General features: G+C 34.2%; 1 protein-coding gene across 5 annotated transcripts in view; it reads right to left on the reverse strand.

Moving 5' to 3' along the window:
- Nucleotides 1–2,562: 2,562 nt before the first annotated feature.
- Nucleotides 2,563–25,893, reverse strand: part of EPHA7 (EPH receptor A7) — a 173,250-nt gene continuing 149,919 nt past the window's right edge. For 2 of the 5 annotated variants that reach the window (XM_086707432.1, XM_025925521.2), the window contains exons 9-17: nt 25,198–25,253; nt 21,123–21,236; nt 19,834–20,019; nt 19,181–19,242; nt 17,541–17,750; nt 16,672–16,821; nt 8,983–9,176; nt 7,568–7,723; nt 2,563–5,594 (exon numbers count right to left, since the gene is read on the reverse strand). In XM_086707432.1, coding sequence (XP_086563558.1) covers nt 5,480–5,594; nt 7,568–7,723; nt 8,983–9,176; nt 16,672–16,821; nt 17,541–17,750; nt 19,181–19,242; nt 19,834–20,019; nt 21,123–21,236; nt 25,198–25,253 — 1,243 coding nt within the window. In that variant the 3' untranslated portion in view covers nt 2,563–5,479. Of the gene's footprint in view, nt 5,595–7,567; nt 7,724–8,982; nt 9,177–16,671; nt 16,822–17,540; nt 17,751–19,180; nt 19,243–19,833; nt 20,020–21,122; nt 21,249–21,725; nt 22,551–25,197; nt 25,254–25,893 lie in introns of those variants that run through there. The other 3 variants (XM_025925522.2, XM_025925520.2, XM_086707433.1) reach the window with 2 other exon arrangements.

Here is a 25,893-nt window from a genome sequence, read left to right on the forward strand (position 1 = left end):
TATAAAATCCACTAGTATACTTAATTAAAGGCTGCGAATTTCCAAAGGAAAACAAGAATAGTTTTCAGCAGTAGCAACCTGAGATATTTGAAATAATGATGTACGTATTGCAGGTTATATCTGATTGAGCTCCATTTGCTACTTCTGGAAGTTTGGAATAGACGACACCTCACTTGTTACCATCTCCAAAGCATCAGATGCTGGGAATTTAGAAATCCCTACTATTGTCACGTACTTAAAGAATTCCTAGTGCTGTTGCATACCTACAGAACACTTGAGCTACTTACTGCTACTTACCAAACTTTGTGCAATTGGTCCAATTAAATTAGATCAATTAATTAAATTTATTTTAACCTCAAGGTCAATCAGAAGAGGTCTTTTATTGTTTAATTATAGATTTAATTACATTCAATCATTGAACTTGAAAAAAATATCCCCTTACAGCACTTAACTCTAATGAGGCTCACAGAAGCAGTCCTGTTGAAATATTATATTCTCCTGCCCATATTTTTCAAGCTGAGACGTACTAGACAGAGCAGGATGAGCAGCGAGGTAACGGGTACTGAGGGGACACTGACACTAAGGCAAGAGGATGGTGTTTCCTTCACAGCAGCTGGACCCTTTGCTAGTCCCCATGCACTGTCTCTTATCATCTGTTAGTATCAGTAGTTACGATCTTTTGCGTTCAGGAATTAGATTACCTTTTGGCTTCATGTGTCTTCCTTTTCAGCAGCTTTGCTCAAAATTGATACTGAATTTTCAGTGCAGCTAGTAATGTAAAACAAAAGGTAAAAATAGGAGTTAAAAGTGCTTCAACGGGGGTGCCTGGGTGGCTCGGTCCATTGAGCAACCGATTCCTGATTGGGGTTCAGGTCATGATCTCACAGTTCATGGAATTGAGCCGCACACCCGGCTCTGTGCGGACAGTGCAGAGCCTGCCTGAGATTCGCCCTCCCTTTCTCTCTACCCCTTCCTCCACTCATGCGCATGCTCTCTCTCTCTCTCTCAAAATAAATAGACATTTAAAAAATAAAAGTGCTTTAATAAAAGTTGTTACTGATGATCACCATGAGTTTAAAAAATCTATCTTTTCCCTAGTGAGAGAACTTGTATATCCTTGATGGTTTTATAATTCTGTAGGGAAATGAGTGCTGGTAGGATAACATATCTTGCTTCTACTTGTGAGTCCAGGCTTTAAGGGATCGTATGACTGCCCATCAGTGTTTCAGGCTGTATAATTATTATTCTGTGAAATTAATGAGTGCCTTGCCTATAGAATAGTGAGGGATAGCTAAGACTTCAAGATGAAACTCTGCATTTCAGTCCAAACTAGCCTGAGCCTCAGCAGCACAAATGGTAAGCAGTGATAGCACCTCATCGGGTGTTAGTCTATTCTCATTGTTGAAAACATTTTTAGATAGTTGTAATGAATTTGTTAAGCGTAAAGTGGTGATACTGTAGCATAAAGAGGGCTTAGTTTTCTTCATTTCAGGGGCAAGCTGGAATGATCACCGAGTCGGTGTCAATGCTCAATGGCAAACATCCCAGTCAGACAGCCAGATTCATCACCTTTTCCGTTTGCTCTGGATCCTATGTTTGCATCCTGCAGCATCTTAAATGCAAAAACTCCCCAAGCTGCCATTGCATATCAAATTTCTAAAATATGTGTCAGGATCTAATGACAAAATATTTCCTTTCTCAGGCAAATAGTCTTGTTAGTCCCATGTAGTTATAGTTTCGAAAAAAGAAGAAAAAAGGTCTTAACTAAAATGTTTGATACTATGGTTCTTTGAAGACATAGTCTTAACTTGTTATTCTGTAATAATTAGAGTGGAAGTAAGTCACTGTGAAAAAGAATGAAGGGAAGCAGTGGGTATTAATTTTCTTCCTATTCTTATTGGTCCACTGAAATATTTCAATGAAACCTTTACTCAAGACATCTCCTTTCATGATATCGTGTAAGAAAATAAATGAGTAAGGGACATAAAGGAACCCGCCAATGATTGGAGACAGGATTTTCTTTACATTGTCTAATAGACTCGTTTATTATTTTAAGCTGGTAAAAAGAGACTTATGATTCGTGTTGAAGAAAGAGTTATTTGTGCTTGATACATTAAAGACACTGTTCAAAAGCAGTTTGTCCTTATAAAAGGATGACCCCTGTAGTAATTCTTAGGCAAGGAGGGACAAATTCAACCAACAAAAAGCACATCTCGCCCCAAGTTCCCCATGATTTCTCCACATAGAGCAAAAAAATACACATCAGTAATTTATTTGAACATGCACATCAGTGAGCAGCACCGTTGTGGCTACTCAGGAAACAAACGGGAGAATATCAGCATTACCTAAATTAAAAAAAAAAAAAAAAAAAAAGAGGTGAAATACACCATTTTAATTGTCTTAAAAACACGGATAAGAGGAGCAATTAAAATATAGTCCTAAATAGTACTAGCTAATGTAGATTACATAAGTATACAATGTGATTCAACTAATAGTGCTCTGACAAGCATAAACCACCAGTCCCAGTAAACAAGGCCGATCAATTGCTGAGAAAATGTTAGATTCGGATGTAATAAAAGTTACTTTTATTTCAGTACTGAATGCAAAACACAAGTCGAGTGTGAAGACAGCGTTCTAAAAAAGGTGGCTCTATTAAAGCAAGGAGGCCATTTCCTTTTGCATTTTTATAAGTTTTGAATTCAATTTTTGACGTTTGCTTTCTCTACCTTTCCTCCCCTGAGCACTAATTTATCAAAAAAAAAAAAAAAAAAAAAAAAAAAGATTTCAAGGTGCAAGTTGTACATTCTTATCGTTATACCATTTCATCTCTTTCTGGAAGAGAGTATTACAATCAGCATTACAATGTTAATTCTTTTTCTCTGAATATTCGTTTCACATACATGTATTTCTAAATCATAATGTTGGTCCGGAAAAGAAACCTACAAACGAGAGAGTGATGTATTCATACACTTCCTATTGTGCTGTGTGTCTTTCCCATCCCTTCTCCCCTTTCCCTGTAAAGAGCTGTAAAAAATTTAAGGCAGATGAGGTATATTGCTGAAGAAAAAAGTTATTTTTGAAAAAAAACTCAAAAAAACTTTTATTCTGCCCTTCTATGCAAGAAAGACTACTCAACTATAAATCTAGTGCTAGAAAAAAGCAGGAAAGACACCGTTTGCATGTACCATACTATGTCTTCTATTTCTAGAATGGCTTTTTGTTAATTTAATTTTAATAGAAAAAATAAGCACCTTAAGCTATGAACAGGAAAAGAACTTCATTATTAGTGAGTTTAGAATCCAAACGGAATTAGGAACACTCACTCAACCTCTTTCACTCATTCTCTCAAAGGCCAATGCTACTGATTAGAATTGTAAAGTGCTGTACTCAGTATAAACACTTGTATACACTGCAGACACTGAAAAATAACCCTCAAGCACATTGTGTTATAGTTCCAAAAATATATTTACAGTCTATTACAAAGATTACAAATGGAAGTGTCTAGGTGACTGTATTACGCTAATTAAAATTATTTTACAGATTATTTTGTTCCTTAGGGACAAAAAACATTTTAGTGAAATTAAAATGATTTTTCTCGTCAATTGAAAAATAAATTAAAATATCAAATAACACTGTACAGTGATTTAAAAGAAAAAAAAAAAGGGTGGGGAGGGGTTTGGGAAGCAATCCATTTGAGTTTTTCTATAGCCATCTTTGGTCCTAAATGTGGGAAAACACATTATGTAGCACTGAAAATACCTGTTCTTTTGTGATGCTCTGCAAGTAAAATAGAAAAATATAGTGCATTTTCAATGTATTCAGAGCCCACTACAGAGAAATGTGTGTACAAAACAAGACAGTATAAATAAAATTTACAAGTTTTACAAAGGAACATTTACAGGTTTTTGTCTCTGTTATTTGTTTGTTTGTGGATGCCCACATTATCAAACAAGACCAATTATGACCGATCCCTGGGATCTTTCTCTATTAAAATCATTATAAACAGCCCAATTCTCTTTGGAAGTACAACAGTTCAATTCTGGGGTAGTTCATGATTTTCATAACTTTGAAAGCATTACTCACAATATGTATACATTCCTGAAATATCTATAAAGACACATTTAATTATTGCTTATGAAATTCTAACACAGTAATCAAATAATATGGTTTAATAAATAAAGCTTAAAAAAAAAAAAAAAAGCCAGATCCTTCACCTCTTCCTTACACGGTAAAAAGAGTTCTTTCATTTAATAAGTTTCTTATATCAGCGTTCACAAATAAAAGACTTTTTTAAAAACTGCAGTGATGATATTCTGTGCAGCAAATCTGTTTTTAAAAGGTGAAAATGTGAACCGCCCCTTTTCTCATGCTTCCGAGTTCTAATATAAAACTTACTCCTTTCTTTTTGTGTTTGGACTGCATTAAACAGAATAGGATATAAAATATATGTCAACTATTTCTCCTAAATTTCCTAATGTCTCAACATTGAAAAAAATCTCGATGTGCTCAGATTAAATTTTAGATAACACTGGATAGTTCTTGCTCTCAGAGACTTGCTTTCACCCACACTCTTTAGATGAAGCGCCTCGTTTTTTCTTTATAGTCATAAACCTACAATTTGAATTTTTTCATTAAATTCTGTCTAGTAAAATCACTCTATAAACAATCTGTTAAAAGTGCCTTATAGTATTTATGGATCATTATTGCTTTTTTCATTGAAAAGATAGTGTGTTGTCTGATCTTTACAAAAAAATTTCTTTTTAAAAAATACCAGAGCTCTTGGCAACTTGCGTTTTCTTGACTACCTGCCAATTAGCAAATGATATCAAAACAGCACTAATTAAACAAAATAAAATGGCACAGAAAAGGATACCAATGTTCTGACGGAGATAGATCTTCAATCATGCTATGGTTTTGTTTTGTTTTTGTTTTTGTTTTTAATTTTGGATTCTTTCAAAGGTACCCAGTGTAGTAATATGTCATAGATTAACACTAAAAAGGTCCAAAGCTATAAACAACTTTCTAAAACAAAGTCCTTATGAAGAATAAACACAAATGATTTTAAAAAGGAATCGTCTGAAATCACATATTTAAGGAAAATATTTCATTGATTTTAACAATAAGATCATGAATTTATTTGACAAATATATTCTTTCTTAAATTCTTTATGTACATTTTAAAAAGTCTATAAGATAAAAAGGAGGTTAGAGAGCTCAAGGTGTTTGGATGTTTTCAGGTAGTACTTTGTTTATTGTCACTGCTGTTTTCCTGGCCACCAGGGGTGGATCCTAAATTCCCTTTTTATGTGTTCTGGTGGCACTTAGGAGTTCAAGTCTGTAGGTGCTTCTTAAATCTTCTCTTCACTGTAGGAAGGACCCAGGACATCAACTGTCTTCTAGCAGCATTTCTTATGCATATCCCGAAGGCCAGTACTGTTTTCTCGCAGTCCATGATCTCCCTCGTAAGGGAGAAACGCTAATCACACTTGGATGCCAGTTCCATGTAAATGGAGCATTTGTGCTCTCATAGTCTGAATGCTGCTCATGATTTTCTTTTGATGGCCAACCAGTGTGATCCCTAAACTCATCACATCCCTGAAAAAGACAAATGCATTTTTTTATTAGTTACCTTTCACAGAGTGGATTTGGTACTAAACTGTCATCAGCTCTTTAATTAAAACATCTGTTTATCGTAGGCAAACAGATCTTATCTTAGTGGTCTTGGGTATTATGATCATATACCCGCAGCAGGTCTGACTGGCAAACTTCATCGGCATGGTCCTTCCTAAGAACTTAACTTCTCCGGCTCTTGATTTGCCACAGGTTGTCTTTAAACTGATTTGAAACTTTGTACCAGAAATTATCACAGTCTTAAAATTATTATTAACTTAAGATTAGGAAATGTTATTTGAAATGCTGTATTCTTGAACCTGAGCGAACTTCAAAATTTTTAATTGTTACAGTAGGATGGAGGATGAATGTAAACATTTTGGGGTCTAGTAAATCAAGAATCGTCAATGATCACAAAAGATTTATCCTGAGTTTAATTATCAAGTGGCGATTCTGTGCATATTATTGATTGTATACTCAACTCCATTTCAGTTTAATCATTTGCCTACATTTTAGAAAAAAAAATTATTTTCTAAAATGTGCAATATCTATGTTAAATAGTTTAAATTTGACATATACTGTGTCTGTGTATGTACTTTTACCTTTCCTAATAGCCAGAAGGACTGAGCTTAGTTAGGTATTTGCAAGCAGCTAAAATATAGCAACAGTACAATACTCCATTATTTCATAGTAGGGGTCCAAGAAAACTTTGAGAAACATCATTTTTCAGGCAAGTAGATTTCTTTGGAGAGAGAAGGTGTAATTATGCCAGCTCTACCCACATGGTGACTAGGAGTAAACCCAACAAGACAGCACGCACATGCTTAAATTCACGTGGGTGCCACCTCCCGGCACACCAGAAAAGAGTAGCTGATTGCTGGCCTTGTCATCTGAAAAACGTGAAACCCTTTGCACAGCAGTTCACAAACTGGATCCACTAACAGATCCTTGATAATTGTTTCCCATTTTGAAACACGTTGGCCGAGAGGAACCTCATTGCCCATAAGACTTGTGCTGCAGCACATGAAGCTGAAGTTCAGAGATAGTAAGTGGATTTCCTAAGACCACATAATCAGTGTGGGAGCCAGAAAGGAAAATTTGTTCTTTTTACTTTCAGTTCATAGCAATTTTAAAAATTGCTTTATTGTCACTCTTTGGGTTAAAAAAATGGGGGCACCTGGGTGGCTCAGTTGGTTAAGCATCCAACTCTTGGTTTCAGCTCAGGTCATGATCTTACGGTTTCATGAGTTTGAGCTCCATGTCGGGCTCGGCGCTGGCAGTGTGGAGCCTGCTTGGAATTCTCTCTCTCTCCCTCTGCCCCTCTCCCACTCATGCTCTCTGTCTCTTTCAAAATAAATAAATGAACTTAAAAAAATGAATCAATCACACACCTTCCAAAACATAGGTTAAATTCTTAGTTACAGTTAACTGAATTAAGCCTCCTTTGACCTCTTCAGAAAGTGATCATATTGGATGTCAAAGTGGATGTGGTATTGGGTATGAAGCTTTGAGTTTTTCATGTCATGCAAACATGGTGAAAGAAATCCTCTTTTGCAATGGAGGAAGTTTCCTCAGTGAACAGGCACCTAAATGATACACGGTTAAGGAAAGAGGCTCACTCTGTGGGGCTTAGAATACTGGCTATGGAGACAAATTAGCTACCACTTACTACTTGAGTCAGTTTAGGAACAATACTTAAATTCTCTGAGCCTGCACCTTGCTGTGTATAAAGCTATTGACATAATAAAATTATTGCTGTGAGAGTTTAAGAATACACTGTAAGTTCAAAGGTCTATTTAGCATAATACCTGGCATATAGTGGACACTTATTAAAGAGATGATTTTCTCTCTGATTTTGGGGTTTACAACCTCTGTAATTTATGGACAATGACCTGATGTATAAAGCTTGGAATGTACTTAATAAATGATTAAATAGAATTTCGTGAGTTTCAACTTACTCAATAGTCATCCTGGCCACAGATTCAAGGGAGTTGTAGCCAGCTGCCGTGAAGTTATCTTTATATCTTTCCATCTTAATAGCCTGTAGCCATTCTCCAACTGAACAAAAGGTAGTAAAGTCAGGAGTGTTTTGATCCAAAAGAGGGCTTATTGGCCTAGATAAGAATGAAACAGAAAAGCAAATTTTTTTCATGAACTACTAAAGAAAGAATGTCTTGGCTCATAAAAAAATAAGGGTAAAAGAATAAAATTACATACTCTAATTGATGTTGTAGTAAAAAATAAACAGATACGCTAACGAAAATCTAATGTGTAGGGGCATGTGGGTGGCTCAGTCAGTCGAGTGTGTGACTCCTGGTTTTGGCTCAGGCCACGATCTCACGGTTTGTGGGATCGAGCCCCATCTCAGGTTCTGCACTGACAGCGTGATGCCTGCTTGGGATTCTCTCTCTCTGCCCCTCCCCAGTTCGTTCCCCATCCCTCTCTTTCTCAAAATAAATAAATCAACATTAAAAAAAATAAAAAAATCTAATGTGTAAAGGTTGCCCAATAACTACAAAATCCACAATTTACATTTTGGTTGGATTTGATGACCACCATTGCATCTTCCATGTACTTCTAAAAGTACAGCTAACAGTATTTGTAATCAGCACACATTTCTTTATTCATTTGTTTCTCCAAAAGTAACTGGGAGTAAAGGAAGCACATTTGGTTGTGGACTAACTTGTTCAGACCACGTGGTGTTATTGAGAACATTGTGTGTTCTCCGTACTAATGGCACCCTTGTAGTGCCTAGTGAGCTCATATACCTCCACAAGGGCTTAATGACCAGTACAGACAAGAGCATCAGCATGACTCAGAAGCTAAAGCTTATTAATTTCTAATACACCTTCAATGGAGTAAGCCAAGCACAAAGAATGCATGGAGTGCTTCAGACTCTTTTTAATGAGTACACCTCTTTAATCATGTATTGAATTACTTTCATAAACCTTAACTTCATAGAATCATTTTACTAAATAGCTTAAAGCAAAACAAGAAAATATATTATGCAAAAAAGTAAAGCACTAGTAATAAAATCCCACATAATACTAACGATGATTTGAAAATGTGGAACACCACCTGATCATAAAATTCCAGTTTAGAAAGTCTTCTAAAATGATGGCCAACGATATCTACCATAACTTTTAAGAAAAACAAAAGGCAATAACAATAGGTCCCTTTAAACACTAGTTAATTAAGGTAAGCCAGATATCTGAAAAGAAAAAATAAAGACTTTGGTAAACACAATACATTTAACATGGATATATAGTTTAACACAAGTGTCAATTTGCCATTGGGTTAGGACTGAGGAGACAGAAGGTTTGAGTGAGTATTTGAATGTCTCCCAGAGTCCATTCCCTTAGGTATTTCTTACCTACTACAAGTTCCCAGGGGTGTTTTCAGACTATTTGGGTTTCGAATCATTTTATCTAGAATTCCAACTATCTGTTCAAATTTTGGCCTTTCAGCACGTTCCTTTTGCCAACAATCCAGCATCAACTGGTGAAGGCCAGCCGGGCAGTCCATGGGTGCTGGTAAACGATAACCTTCTTCTATTGCTTTTATAACCTAATAGCCAAAGGGACATTAAAAATATTACTAATTGAGGCTCAATGATAATAAAATGAATTGTTCAGTAGGCAAAGCGATTTATCCAGATAAGATTGAAGCACATCTTGAAGCATTGCAAAAGACATATTTTTCCCCAAACATCTATGAACCTTAAATATGTTATCAAGGGGTGCATGAAGAGCACGATATCATGACACTTCCTAGTTAATTCTGCAATAGGGAGCAATAATTAAAGTCACTCAGGGTGCAATAGATGGAAAACTACTAATGTCATCCCAGAGGTTTTGAAAGCGGAATATGTTATGAAACCATTTTACTTGTATATAGCTGTACATGTACATATTTGTCTATTAATCTATGAATTCTTCAAGTTGTAAGAGGAAGGTCTCAGTTACCCCGATTTTAACCCCCAAAAGTGTCACTTTTTGCAGAGTTCAAATGACACTTTCAAACAAGATATCAAAATGCAGAATGTACTATGATAGAAAATATTACCAAGCACACTATCACTTTAAATATCATGGAGCCTATATACTTATGAAATATATAGTGTTATATAGTGGTGTGCTGGAGCGAATAGCATACAGTGGTTCATAAAGGTGACTGCATCACTTTCCAACTCCAAGTTTAGTGACCTCACACTGGAAAACTGAAATCAGCTTTGGGGAAGAGGATGGGAGAAGGGTTACACCAGGAAATCGGGGAAGGCTACAAGTTAGTGCTTTCCCAGAGTGCTGGTTGTTAAACTTTTACTCGCACATCACTGTATGTGATAGTGCTAATACACTATCTAATAACAGCCTAAACACTATAACAAGCTTTGAATGTTCATGAAAAATAAGTCTCCATAAACATTGGTACATGGCAATCAAAAAGTCTAAAAGTTTATTATTCAGACTTATTGTTTGTTTGTTTATATGGAAAGCAAGATTTGACGCTAAAAACCAGAAACTGTTACAAATCTCAGCAGCACAGGAAAATAATTACCAAGGCAAACAACACAAATAAGAGGGACTTGTAAAACATTAGAATAATATCAAGGGGAATTAACAAATCATTTTTGATACTGACTGATATAATAGCAGTAGAAATGTAAGAAAAAAAGTGACTCTGGAAAAAACAAAGAGGAAACCTTGGGTTTCTGAAGAAAATAAAGGCAAAAGTAGGCAGACAAAAGCTGGCTTTAAGAAATGTTGATTAACATGGGTGCCTGAGGGGCTCAGTCGGTTAGGCTTCCGACTCTTGGTTTCAGCTCAGGTCATGATCCAGCGGTTGGTGGGTTCAAGCCCTGCATAGGGCTCCGCGATGACACTGTAGAGCCTGCTTGAGATTCTCTGTCTACCTCTCTCTGCCCCTCCCATGCTTGCACTCTCTCTCTCTCTCTCTCTCTCAAAATAAGTAAATAAACTTAAAAAAAAAGAGAAATATTGATTAACAATATTTGTAGGGAAACATATCCCTAAGATGCTTGTTGACATTCCAGAATAACACATTAAAATGTAAAAGGTTGCAGATGGAATGAATAAAGTAGCTGGCATCAACAAGTTCTACAGAGAATCTTTTGTATAGGAAAAAAAAAGTACACTTTAAGAAAAATCTCTATATGCAAATTGATCAAATTTAAAAGGTAAATAGATTAACCTAATAATAGCAATTTTTGAAAAATATAATAAGGTACAATTCTTAGTTGAAATTCTCCCCTGAATACTATGTTATATATCCTATACATCAGTTTACTAGATGTCTTCAACTGAATTTTCTATAAGCATCTCATACTCTATTTATAATTGAATTTCTCGCCTTCCCTAAAACCTTTTACTAATCAATTAATGGCCTTTCCAGTCATCACACCCAGAAAGCTGACGTGAGAACAGTTGTAGATTCCTTCTATGTACAGCAAATTAGTCACCACTTTCTGATGATGCTCCTTCTTAAATGCATACATGTTCAAATAAGAGAAGTACTTTAGTTTGAATAACAATGATGGAGAAAAAATCCTTACACTTAAGTGACCTTAATCAGTGTTGGTATTGAATGCCAATGAAGGACAAAGGACAGAATTTTAAAAGTGTCCTTGTTTATGATCCCATTGCTACAAAGGTTGTGTATCTTGTAAGCAGTCCTCTAAAATACCCCAAACTTCAGAAAGCTTTAAATCACACAAACAAACACAATGGTAACTCTGTAAAGATCACAAATATATAATTATAAGAGAAATTAAATTAAAAAAAAAAACTGTATTAAATGCAAAGAATTTTCCATGGCTTTGTATAACATTCCAGCGACAGCCCTATACTTGGATTCAATGGGGCTCTATGTTACAAAACTTAAATGCAAGTAAAAATAACGTACTTTGGAAAGCTCCGTTAAGTTATTTAAATAGTGACTTAAATTGTGAATAAGTAAATAAACAACTTCTAAAATTTAATGTATTCAAAATGACTAAATAATATAATTGAGAGGCATTTTTTTTAATTGGGAAAAGAGTGGCTTTACTTATATTTGAGGTTGCTTATATTTGAACAGAAGCAGTATCTTTCTGATTTGGCAGGACAAGTTCCCATGCTCATAACATTAGTGCAATCCTTATTATTTTCCATCACCTTCTAACAATATCCCTGCTTGTAATTTGTCTTCAGATGTCTAGAAAGTAACAATGCACATAGAGTGATCTTTCCTTTGTTCTTTCCCTCTAAATACTCTTTTAAGATGCAAATCTAGGGGCACCTGGCTGGCTCAGCCATGGAGCATGCAACTCTTGATCTTGGGGTTGTAAGTTCGAGCCCCAGATTGGATGTAGAGGTTACTTAAAAATAAAATTAAAACATAAAATCAGTATAAATCTAAATCTGGTCACAATCCTCCTGACATTAATATTCCTCAGCAGCTCTCCAAGCCTTCATAAAAACATTTAGAATTCTTCATCTCTGAGCACAATATGTATTTAAGTCTTTGTGCCAATGAACATAATACCATTAAATGACTCTTACAGGAATGAGTTAATGAACCTCTACAGTTGTCCTTTTGCATTATAGGAATTTCATACTCTATTATTATGGCAGGAAAACATTTATTTCAGCATAAAATGAAACATCTGGCTTTCAAAGATAGATACAGTGGTGGATACATTTTTAAAGGAATAGCAGCTAAGGATAGAATTTAAAATAAGAGATGTTCTCGATTGGGAATGGACTTTGGGAACCTAACGTTCCCATTAACAATCATGCACCTACCTATGGGAGCACTAATGATAATTGCTGGGAACCTTCTACAGAGCATAGGCTGGCATGATCCAAGCATACATACCCTTTGAGGGTAAACCTGCTGATGAGGGGTGATTCAGGCACACACTGAATCTAGAAATTCTGCAGTTTGTATTTGGTTAGCTGCATTTTACTTCCAATTGGGAAAGCAAGAAGTACTTTCTGCAAATAGTTATTCATGTTTGGAAACAACAAGGCACATGGGTAAAATGGTTAAACTTACACTTCTTAGAGCATTATGTTATTATTCACGGAATTCATTTAGAAGATCTTTTTGTGAAATTTCTAGAAACCCGTTGGACAGGGATTTACCTGTCCAGATCTAGCCTTAATATTCTAATAAAAGAAAAAAGAAATACATTAAGCAATTTCTAATTCTAGATAGGTCCTGGATTCATAGGAAGTGATGGGTAAATGACATTTATAAAAGACCACTGGGATATAATAGGAAGCATGGCTTTAGTATATACTGTAAAGAAATACTTGGAAATAAAAACAAAAGTTGCTTGCTGCGAAGTGTTTCAGTATTATTAGGGTATGACCATTGTAATTAGAGGAAAAAGAACACAGAATGACCCCATGATAATGGGCTGGTAATAACTTAAAATGGGATCTAACATGAAGGACTTCTGCTCTTTGCTCATGCTCATCTCCATTCCATTAACCTCACAATAATGTATGACCCACAGTTCATGCAATTAAATATTTTGGACCCCAAGTATGGGATTATGGCAAAGTTTTACCAAAACAATCACAATTTTGTTTCTATTGTAACGTAAAAAATACAAAGTCATAAATTAGTGGTGACTTTCAAAAGGGAAAGTTGAAGGCTCACAATTTAACTGAGAGCAAATTTAGTTAAAGTGTATTATTATATTTTTGAAGCTCTTAAATGTCTTTCAATGACCCACTTTAAGAATTTATCTTTATGTCCAATATCTTTATGGAAACTTAATTTTTCTTTACCATCTTTATGATTACCTACTAGTTAAACTAACAATGCATTAGCTTAGCTTAAAGTGAAAAGAAATGACTTTGTTTAGTACTATAAACAGAAAAAATGTAATCTACCTAAAGAACGTCAAAATATGAGGGTAACTATTTGAACTAATTAAGACATACATTTAATTAAAACGCAGCTGTTGTGAATGCCAAAGAAGAATATTTTCAATTTCTGTAATATTATTATGTTTGACTGAATGTACATATATAAAGAAATGTCTTTGAAAAGCCATTATGGAAAGGGCTAAACATCTGCAGATTTTTAAGAATGAAAATTAGAAATTTCTTTGGGACATTCACTCTCAATTGTAATAGCAAATAACTAAATTCTAACTGCTTCCATTGCAGTGAAAATTCAAGAAAGCTGTAAGTATGTCAAAATACAGTAAGAATCCATTCAAGTGTTAATCAAGTGATGCCCTGTTTGGATATGGGTATCATCATACACATACATACTATCCTTTCCCAAGTTTTTCTTGCTCATTGCCCTGTCTAGGATGCAGATAAAGCCTTCTGGAAACTATCTACCTCACTGACTTCTATAATACCCTTGTCTGTTCAGAGTGATCACAGACACTTCCCTTTATTGAGCATTCAGCCTGGAATTTGGGGGATTTGTTTACAAATGTAACCATCAATTTACATCTTGTTCTTGCGATGTCTTATGAAAAGTCTTCTAAAATCCAAGGCATTTGAAATTCGAAGGCTTTCTAAAATCCCTGACAAATTACTAGGAACTAAGTTTGAACAATGTAAAGTTAATTAATTCACTTAATAAATGAATCTAAACTAATTAAAAAATTAATATCTAGGAAGATCTGTTGAAAGCAAACTTCCCACTATCTATTCACACATTTACAGGATTTTCATATGTGTCAGGGGATTGTCAGAACTCCTCAGTCTTTCCATGTACTCCTACCAGAGATTTCAAGTAAAAAAGCTTTTATCTAGGGAATTTTTTGCCAGAATGAAATTCATTATTTTGAATTATTCATTTTTTTCAACATTTGCATTTTGAAATGTATACATATAATTGCTCAAATAGCACTTTAACAACATTAAGTATAAAATAACGAATATTATCCTATAAGAAGAATAGTGATATAAATTTCACTATAAAACTGAGATGTATAGGTAATCCCTTACTATTATACAAACTGGTGTATGATTTATAATTCAGACCTTCAAAATTACAAAAAAGAAGAAACTTGGTGTTAAATGTTCTAGGTTGGAAGTAAATGTCACTGTAGACATAATAATTTAATTTGATCATTACAAATATTTATTATTTCTTGTTCTACTAATTATATATTTTCACATTTCATTTTCAGGAAAGACAAACAATATTTAAGGAATTCTAAAAATTAACATTGAAGATTTTCTTTTCTTCTTCACCCTTTCTATTACTTGTTTTCAGAAGTTAAGTGAACTTTGAATTTAAGTCATCTTATATTCCTGTCATTCCCTTTATGTTTGAATCTAGTACAGAAGGAAGGTGTCAAAAGAAATGAAACTCCACTGAGTGTCTGGGGAATGTAAATATTTCTCTTTCTCTGCCCCAAGGATTTGTTTGCCCACATTTTGACAGTCCATGAAATCTTTGACACTGAGTCCTGTCAAATATTAACAACTTTGCTTCTGCCAAACAGACTCATCATTTAGACTTTTATCTTTGGAAAACCAAAACCAAAACCAAAAAAACAAAAAAGTTTCATGTCATCCCTCAGTTCAAAACACCAAAAGATTTAAATGACTTAAAAATGTCACCTCGTCAGGCTGTGAACGTTGCAGTTCATTCAGAAATTTGTGGGAAGATTTACTGAAAACAACCTCACCAACAAACAATCTGATTTCAGGTGTCAAAAAATAACTATCTACAAGTTTTAAGACCATAGGAGTTTGATACGGTAAATTCTAAAATTTAAATCCAAAATGCTGATTTTATGTAACAATGTTCATGACCTATTTTTGAAAAATAACTCGATTTTAATTTTAGTCACCTTCTATTGCTGTCCATGTTTATAGTACTTCGAGAACTGACTATTCCAGTTTGCTGGTCACATCCGTCTTTTAATGGCGATACAGACTTTCCTCAAGCACCACTTATTTCTTTACTCTTCATGAACATGCATTTGTACCATTTCTAAACTCCTTCATAAAAGCCTTTCATCAATTTGCCCCAACTTAATCTGCATATCAAATCACCAGTGTGCATACCAGTGTGCACAGCTCTGTTCTAGGACCGGGAATCTATTTGGTTGGTCTCCACACACTTGGCTAAGTTTTAGCTTCTGGACCGTCCAATATGCCTCTTTGGAAAATTCTCTCACTAGCTATGGCCAAAGTCTTCTCCAGATTGCTAGCTCAAATCCAGGGTACCTTCCTAGATTTTATACTTGCTCTACTTTCGTCTAGATTTCACTCACATTTTCAGTAGGTTGGACCATATGAATCTGCCAGTATTTAAAAGTTTCTGACACGCAAAAATGCCTGTTTCATCAAATTCAACCTAATAGAAGCCAATGTTCACTTGCATTTATGCTGTATTGTTTTGTAAGTGGTCTCTTGGTGTGACATGTATACCCCCAAGAACTGCTATCTCCTTTGTTTTTCAATGCATCACAGCATGTTTTATGCCTTAGTATGCAACAGGATACATATTTAACAAGTACGAAGTTTTTAGGAATTTCCAAAAGTACTCCCATTGTGATTAGATTCTAAAATATCACCATGGAACACCTACCAGCGTTGAGCATAAGATTTAGTTTGTCTCATGAAATTAAAATTTAATCAAATCCACCAACAGTAGACATGTTAAACAGATTTTCTGAGAACATTAAAAGAAAAAGAAAGATAAGCTTCAAAGACAAAATAAAACACAGGCTTCCGTCCTCCCCTCTGCAAATGACTCCTTTACTCAGGTGACTTTCCCACTACAGTTCTACAAGTACAGCATCATTATCATTATTCAGGAAAAAGATAGTGGACATATCCTTTGTATCTACTGAGAGGATATTTTCAAAAAAAGGAAAGACGATCTTCAAAGTGAAGTTAATTGAACCACTAATTTATGGTAATTTTTGTGGGAATAATTGTGAAAACTCAGCAGTCATATTTTTATAATTCTATAAAACTTTCTTCTTATGAGCCATTCGTTACCAACATGTTCCAATAACAATGGATATTAATGTATGAAATCCTTTTTGTTTAAATAGTGTAACACCTACATCTTGATTTGACATGTCCCAATAAGGTCTCTCTCCATAAGACATAACTTCCCACATAACTATTCCATAGCTCCATACATCACTGGCTGATGTGAATTTCCGGTACTGGATGGCTTCAGGTGCTGTCCACCTTACTGGAATTTTTCCACCCTGTTATAAAAGAAATTGAAATTTTAAATATGCATAATAACTTATAAATCATTTATAGCAGAGCTCTAAAGCTACAGTTAAACATTTGTATATTTGGTTAGCAATTCAGCAGTATCACATCTATCCATCTTGAATCTCTCTAAGTGTATTTAAAGTTACTAATCTGTTTTTAAAATGTCATTACAAGTTTTCATTTTTAAGGCGACTCAATTTAATGGGCCCTTAGGTGGTCTTAGGCCATGAGTCTAGTCAAAAGACAATGACAAATTAGGCAACATAACTATTAAAATGGAATGAAATATGGGGACTTCAACTAAATCCTCATGTATTTTCCTTTCTGCTAATTTCACAAAAGTTGTAAGAATTAGCATAGTTAATATTCTGTTAAAATCTATTTATTTAAAATGGGACTATATTTCTCTGCTACAATTATGAGAGCTAGCAACTAGATGTTATTGTATAAAACCGAATGTTATGTATATGAACACCCTGCTATAAGAGAAGCATGTTGCCATTCTTATCTCACTTCTTCTCAGTCTGTATGTAGAGTGGAAACATAACGACAGTTCCTCCAAAAGGAAAAAAGAAAACCAGCAACAACAAAAAGCTGAGATCTATTTGCGTCTTTTCCACTGTGTAGCTTTGTATTATTAAGTCCTGCTTTCTTGGTAGGAAAATCTCGGGAATATGAAGAGGTGCAGTAAGGGACTTTTCCTTACAGTCGTTGTATAGACAGCTTCTGGATCATCCTCTATAACCCGGGACAGGCCGAAATCTGACACTTTGCAAACAAGATTGCTGTTGACAAGAATATTGCGAGCTGCAAGGTCTCTGTGAACATATCCCATATCGGCCAAATATCTCATTCCAGCAGCAATTCCTCTCAGCATTCCTACTAACTGAATGACTGTAAATTGCCCGTCGTGTTTCTACAGGAAGACAAGAATAAACATCCTTTAACTCTACTTTCAAAGGGAAAAATTACCATTAAAAATGTCTGCACGCTGGTGATTTACTATAGTATAAGAATTATTATATTATCTATAGAATATAGACATGTGTGAAATATAGACATTTGTAAAAAAAAAACAAAAAACAAGTGTTGATTCAACGGACAGCCAAATAATACAAAATAGACTTTTGATAATTGTTTAGTTATTTACATTGATTATTTTTATTGCTTGAAAATAGCATCAGGTTACGCAGATCCAAAAGTATGCACTGATTTTTGAGGCGAAGGTAGAGAATGGAATATCCAAAAATACTATCTTTGACAACTAAGTGTTTTTCCACTTGCTAAAATATTATATAAGTAATCTAGAAATGTATAAGGGGATGAACATATGTATTAAGATTTATTTTCTCCAAATGATAAAAGAGAGAAAGGAGACATTTTTTGATTAAAGGTGAAGAGAAACTAAGAAGTAGGAAATGATGATGCTGGCTGACTTTGTTTGCTTTTTATATTTTTCCCTGTTTTGTTAGCGGTAGGAACATTACTTGCAACAAAGATTCTCTAAAACAGATGTGCCAGCAAATGGGATCGAGAGCTCTTTGCAACCAGACTGGCAACCATATATTTCTAACCCATTTTTAACTCACAGATTTCTCCAACTGAATTATAAATACAGTGCATGAGGATATTGATTTGAGTTGATAACCTTTCCAGGTGATGCTTTATTCCCAAGAGTTGATAGTTATACATAAATAAACATTTCTCTAAATCTTCTGATTTCTTATAAATTTGAGTTGAGTGTATCACTGCAGATTATGTATGATCACATTCCATGTCCTCTTATTCTTTAGATTACTTTCTCCTTGTCATTTAGAAAACTGTTAACGTGTTTATATCCTTAGGTGAAAAGTCTCAGAGCAAAAAATATGTATGCTTATGTATTTAGAATTATCACAAAAATAATCACACATTATTAATTTTAAAAATGTTAGTAATTCTATCTTTTACACTCAGTGTTCACACAGCGATATAACAGAAATGGTTCCACAGGACACAATTGGGATCATCATGCCAATTACTGAACGGTTATCTCACTTTTTGGTCTTCTCTGTATTATTTTTGTATTTAATTTACAATTGTACTGAAAAGTAAAATGTCACTCTACACCATGTATTCAGAGTCAAGGGTTTCAGGTTCAAACTACACTTTATCACTTATGTGCTCAAAAAGTTCCAGTTCAATCCAGACCAGGATTCTGATCTTTAATTTAATCTGCTTTTTTAAAGGCAATTTTCTGATCTGTTAAAGTTTACAATGTTTATGGCTTATGCTGTGCACAACAGAACTTGATAGTTGTAACATGGATAATGCATTTACTGGTAGGATAATTTTTTTGTTACTTACCCTGAGAAATGCATCTAGGGCTCCATTTTCCATGAATTCTATTACTATCATGACTGGTTTCCCTAAAATAAAAAAAATATATATATATACATATATATGTATCAAAAAAAGTGTATCTTAAGGAGCCATAACCTAAACTTCAGGTTTATTCCCATTCTCACCCTCAATAAAATACACGGTGCTCTTCTGAAAGGCTGAATGGGTGAGCTGTGAGTGTTTCTAACGTCCCAGTGCTGCTGCTAAGCTCAGAGTTATTAAATATCTGTTTGGAAGATGGTTATGATTAACGAAATTAAAGAACAAAGTCAGTATGTTCTTCTGACTCCTACTTTGTGAACAAAACTCAGAGAAAATGACACTTTATATAAAATGTACAAACTTAGAGTGCATCACTTTTATGGCCATTGAAGCTAAATGAAAATATCAGTCAATCTGTTTATCAGATTTATTCTTTAACTCTAATCCTGCCTTCATTTATCCTGATGTCTTCAGAGGTAGTAACATAAATGAAAAATTTAGTCCATTATATTTCAAGAAAAAAAAACCCTTCATTTAGAATATGCAACAGGTTCATAATTTGAGTTTTTAATTAGGTACAAAATAACACTAATTTCTGACAGTCCACTTGATAAATGAAAGGTATCGATATCTACCTCGTGTAACCACCCCTTCCAAATGGACGACATTTGGGTGGTCAAACTGACCCATGATGCTTGCTTCACATAAAAAGTCTCTCCTTTGTTTTTCTGTGTAACCAACTTTGAGGGTTTTTATGGCTACTGCAACATCTCTTTTCCCTGGAAGTTTCAGACGACCACTGCAGACTTCTCCAAATTCTCCTGAAGTAATAGAACAGGCAGGTGTATGTTAATCTCAAAAATATTTCTTCGTTCATAGTAAATGCATAATACTAAAAACACTTCTAAGCTTTGCTAAACTATCTGTTACGCAAACTACAATTTTTTAACTGGATTAACAAAAACGTTTTTAGAAACAACCTTTAGATTTGAATACAGGATACAATGTACACTGGCGGCTAAAGCATGAGGATGCATTTGCAAATTCTAAGCATTGCTATTGCTTTTATGGTTTGAGAAGCAAGTATTTTTTAGATTTCAAAGTCTGAAATTTGTATGCACTAGGACTGCTAAATCTAAGAGAGTTGAATCCAAAGTGTATAATTACTATGAAAATATATTGTATACAGGGGTCCCTGGGTGGCTCAGTTGGTTAAGCATCCGACTCTTGATCTCGGCCCAGGTCATGATTTCACGGTTTATGAGTTCAAGCCCAGTATAGGGCTCTGAGCTGAAAGTATGGAGCCTGTTTGGGATTCTCTCTCTCCCTCCCTCTCTGCCCCTCCCCCACTCATGCTCTGTCTCTCTCAAAAATAAATAAATTCACATGTAAAAAATATATATTGTATATGTAGAAAATAATATTCTTTTTATATAAGTCACACATCTTAATTTTCTGCATGGAATTAAATGGCTGACTAATACCTACAAATGCATGAAAAAAAAAAAAAAGGTTAAAAAAAAAAAAAGGATCAAAAAAGGTGAAAGCCTGGCAGGAAGATGGCAAATCAAGTAAGAGGAAATGTAGATTCCAACAAAATTCAGGAACATTCTCATTTAAAAAAAAAGAATACTAAGTCATTTCTTAAACAGCAGGCCAGAACTATTGTGAAGTAACTTATTGTAGAGCAATATCTTAAAAATCCAACAGAAGACAAAAGATATACAGATTTTCTGTGCCACATGCTTCTTTTTCATTTTTTTCTTGAGATCTCATAAACAAGTACAGCCTCATTGCTTCCAACAGTTCAGGTGAATGCAAAAGTTCTATACTTGAGGTATAATTATTTGCCTGTCATTATGATGTATGACTTTCGATCCTGGCTAAATGGAACAGCTGAACAAGGAAGCTACAACAGCCTTACCTGCACCAATCACACGCTCAATTTTAATACAGGAGGCATCTAGCTCCTTGGCGAATTGATGGACAGCTCTATTTGGGTCCTCATAGGTTTCAGGGTCAATGTAGGTTTTGGTGCCTGGAAATTTAACTGTAATGATGTAAGAAAGCATGACTGTGATGAAGCAAAGCACTTATTGTGCAGTCAGCCCAGGAATTTCATTATGCAGAGTGCTCCTTGGAACAGTGAACTTGCTTCCACATCACCTGATTCACAGCAGTTTTAACAGACTACTTCGGTCTGTTGGCGTATAGGTATTATCTGCAAGCTTCTATAGGTAACATAGGATCCAGCTCATAGGTTACTAACTGAATTGCTTTTCCAGTAAATCAACAAAAGACATCACCAAAATTCTCTGACGTGACTCTTATCAGACTGGAGGTTTAATTAAATTCACTGCTATCATGGCATAGTTCAAGCCATATTGAGGTTTGTAATGGACTTGGAAACACATTTGTAAATCTATCAGTCAGTCAATCAATCAAATTAATACACTGGGAAAAGAAGACATTTCATTTACAGGTAGCCTACTACACTGACAGCAATATTAAAAAACATTTAGACATCTTACTTATTCTTTTGATTTATTTTTGTAAAGACCAACCACCGTTGACATATACATAAAATTAGTACAAGATGTGAGGGACCACTATCACAGAATCAGAGAGAAATCTACTAAAGACACAGTTTCATCTTCACCTTGAAGGGCAATAGAGGCCAGATGTACAAAATGCAGAGTAAAGTTAAAAATTTACAATATTCCTGGGATCTGCTAACCGTGGATGACAGCAATTTGAAAGAGGAATGGTTTCTATGAACTTTCAAATATAAGGCTCTGGAAGGAGGTAGCCAATATGCCTCAGAAAAGGTAGTCAAAATTCAAACAACATAGAATCATCTTAAAAGTTAAAATCTTCTTAAAATGCACCCAGAAGCATGCAGGTAACAGATAATGCTATGTCAACTTTAAATCAAATTCAGTTACAATAATGTATTCCAAATCTAATCATTTGGTTAAAGACAAAGATAAGATAGATAGGCATATATTTGGTTATATTAATGCAATAAAAAGAATTACACTATATCCTCAAAAAAACTTTATTGTTTTAACAAAGCCACTGAACAATCTTTTCATTAAATCTTACTATTTTGAGAACAATATATTTATGTATTACACTGCAGCCTAACTGTGCTTATGTCATCACATTATATTAAAACTATATTTAAAAAATAAACACATAACAAACAAAAAGAAGCAGAATGTATAAAGGAAAATGGGATTTAAAAATCTTGATTTATTCTGCTGTAGTTGATTGTTTATCCAAAATTGATTGTCTTAAACAATTATTGTTGCAGTTTATAAAACTGACAGATGCTCATTTGTTACTAAAGCTGAACATGAAAAAAAAAACACAAGAAGAAAAGAGAGAGGGGATAGAAAGAGAAAAGAGAGAAGAAGGAGTACAGGGAAGAGGGGGGGAAGAGAAAAAGAGAGAAGGGAAGAAAACAATAGGTTAACCTCCTAGATTGGCAGGCAGATGGAGAATGAGCCATCTTCTCCCTTTCCATTCTTTCTTTCTTTTTTCTTTCTTTCTTTTTTTTGTTTTGTTTTGTTTTGTTTTGTTTTTGTTTTGTGATAAGGGAGCTAGATTGGAGGTAACCTTCTGCATCTCAAATGGGTCTCTGATGGTTCTTTATTCAAGCTGTCATAAAACATTTTGACAGGCCAGAGCAATTTTGGCATAAAAACATGAAATACTGCCCAGCTTGGATTCAAAGACATTGTTAGAAGAAATGGTAGGAGGAAACAAAATGTAAATTGGAATTGCTTCACTACACTTCTCCATTGTGTTTATATCTTTAAATGTAGCACTCGGGGCCATGGAGAGTCGAGGGCGCCTGATACAAATGACTGGACATTCTATTAAATTCAGTGCTCTAAAAGCTAGTTAAATGGTTGCTTTCATGTTTCTGTAAAAATTCAATCTGGTGTCTTAGCACCTAAGAAAATTGTCTGTATACTAAAGAAATAAAAGGACACCAACTTGTAAACAGCTGGTGACCATAGAGTCGTACTTTACGTATTTTAGATACAGCTATAAAATCAAATCAAGTGCCTGGTCATCAGATGACAAGAAAAGATACCTTTGTAAAGAAGGTGATTCAAAAATATCAAGGATTTACTAGGGTAGGATATTGCTAAGTGCACTTTAATTTTTCATTATTCATCTAAAACGGATGTTTTAAAATAAGGAAAACGTTGACATATTTCTGAATATTCTGGTTTCTTGTTTCTCTCAATTTAAGAGAATGAGCTTTTTTGTGTGTTAACATTTCATTGACATTTCTCATGAGTGTTAAATAACTTAAAACCACCATTGATATTTTGCTCTAGAGGTGAAAACGGTTTATATATATATATATATATATATATATATATATATATATATATATATATATATATCAGGCTTATCTTGTCTATGTCAGCAAGTAAACATGCAGCTCTATTGTTTCTAATTACAAACTCGATGTCAAATGTAAAAAAAGCAAATGGCATCAAAATATTAAAACTGAGTGATGACAATTTAGCATATGGCTATACAACATGTTTCAGGTAAGTCACATTTCAGTTTACCTTCTGCATAACCTGAAAGTTAAAGGCAAAGAAACTAAAACGTATTTGATAATTTGGGGATGTCTCAGACGTATTCAGTAAAGGAAAGAAAAGTGACAAACTGTTGAAGGTAAAATTAAATGATTCTGTCATCAAATTGTTCACAAATGGGTAGAATAGGGGATTTTAGGAACTATATGTTACTCTTCTACATACATTTAAAACTAGTTGTAAAAGTTTAAGCATTCAAGTTTCAACTCGCTCTTTTCTGTTGGGGAAGTGTTAAAGATATTGTCTCCTGTTGTAAAAGAGAAAAAAATGTACCCTCCGTTTTTTTCTGTGTATCGCTATAAACTGCCTGTGGCACTCTCATCACTGAGAATCACAGTAACGATAATAATAGTGCTCCCAATTTGTGTCTTTAAACCATGCATTTTCTTGATTGATGTTTATACATTTTTTGTGACGTTAGGATGGGTACATGACAATATCTTCTTAGATACTACCATAATAATTTGATAAATAACATAATAATAGGTGTAACTCATGGGAAAATTAGAAACTTTTTTTCTCCAAGAGCAATCTTAGTAAAGATTATGCTACCAAGAAAAATAATAAGTGAAATTGTTTTTTAATATTTCCAAGGATTAAAAATAAAAATGATGCACTTGGATATGAACATCATTAATCATTAGAACTAAAACCATATGATTGTGAGGTTTTTTCTTTGGCTACAGGAAGGAATAACATTTATTTGCATAGCTCTCATTTTTTCACTTGCCATCCACATTGCAATAGGAATAGAATTAATGCAGATGGGCATCTATTTTCTTTGGTTTCCCAAGGCCTCTTCTGAATATGATTTCCAAAATGAATGTTTAAGAATCAGGGAACCAAAATCCACAGAAAAAATTGGAGGATTCAATCCTATTATTCAATTTATATCTGGGGAAACATCTATCAGACAATGTATAGATAGTGGCTGAAGAGAAGAAGGCTCCTTAGCTTAGGCTGTCATGGTAGCATCACTCATTGGGTGGGACAAAGGGTCTATCCTTCTAAATGAATTCCTTCACTAGAATATGGGCCATGCAGCATTTAATGGATTGTTGTTAGAATGGTATGAAACGCTTGGGCAAAGTTTGCAAAAGGAAAAACTGTGACATAAAAGCAGCTAAATATCCTGCAGTTATACTAAAATTTCTTACGAGAGATTAGATTTCTGAATATATTTTGTTTTCAAAATTCACATCATATGATTTTCATTCTAAATATCTCGTTCAAATGCTTTAAAGCAACATTTTGAGTTCATTAGGTACTTTCAAGCATGATACATTAGGAATTTATTCATGCCAATACTAACAACCAGGTCTCTGTATTAACTGGGGTACAAATAATAAAAAAAAAAAAAAGCCAAACACTTACAATGAAAGTAAAGTTCTTCATCCCCTTCTTGGTCAGCTTTGCTATAACCACAGTGCCTAGGAAAAAAAATCAAATTTGTGATGATCTCAAACAATGATCTTACTTTATATATTTAAAATTCAGTACAGTATACCTTAATTCTTTAACTACTTGCTAGTTAGAGCAATAAACAACATGCAGAAACTTCTTGCCCATAGTTATGAACTCATTAATAATATAGTAAGTAATATGATTAAAACACATACAGAATATAAAGTCTTGGTGTGAGACAATGTAGAAGGAACATACTTCACAGATTTAGATTTATCAATGAGTGAATAATTGTACTTTCTTCTGAAAAACAACGACAACAGCAGATTTTAAATGGTTTCCACAAACCATTAACTAAAAGAGTGAATTTCTCCTAGGTATCTACTGTATTTATAATGAAAACCTAGCTGAATGTAACCAATAAAAATACACCCAATAGCACTTACAGTACTCATTGCTCTTAAACTAAAGGCAATGAATGATTAAGCTCACACTGTATTTGACCTTGGGAGAATGGAAATTTATTAACCTTTAGTATCTCATCCCAAAGAATTTTTGCATTTAGTATCTAACATTCTAATACACTAAATAGTAAGTAATAGCCTGACATAATTCTAAAAAATCAATACATTCTGTGTTACAGATTAGAACAAATCTGTGTTCTAC

This window comes from Puma concolor, chromosome B2, assembly GCF_028749965.1.
Source record: "Puma concolor isolate L17-30 chromosome B2, mPumCon1.1.hap2, whole genome shotgun sequence".
In the NCBI taxonomy this organism is placed as follows: domain Eukaryota; kingdom Metazoa; phylum Chordata; class Mammalia; order Carnivora; family Felidae; genus Puma; species Puma concolor.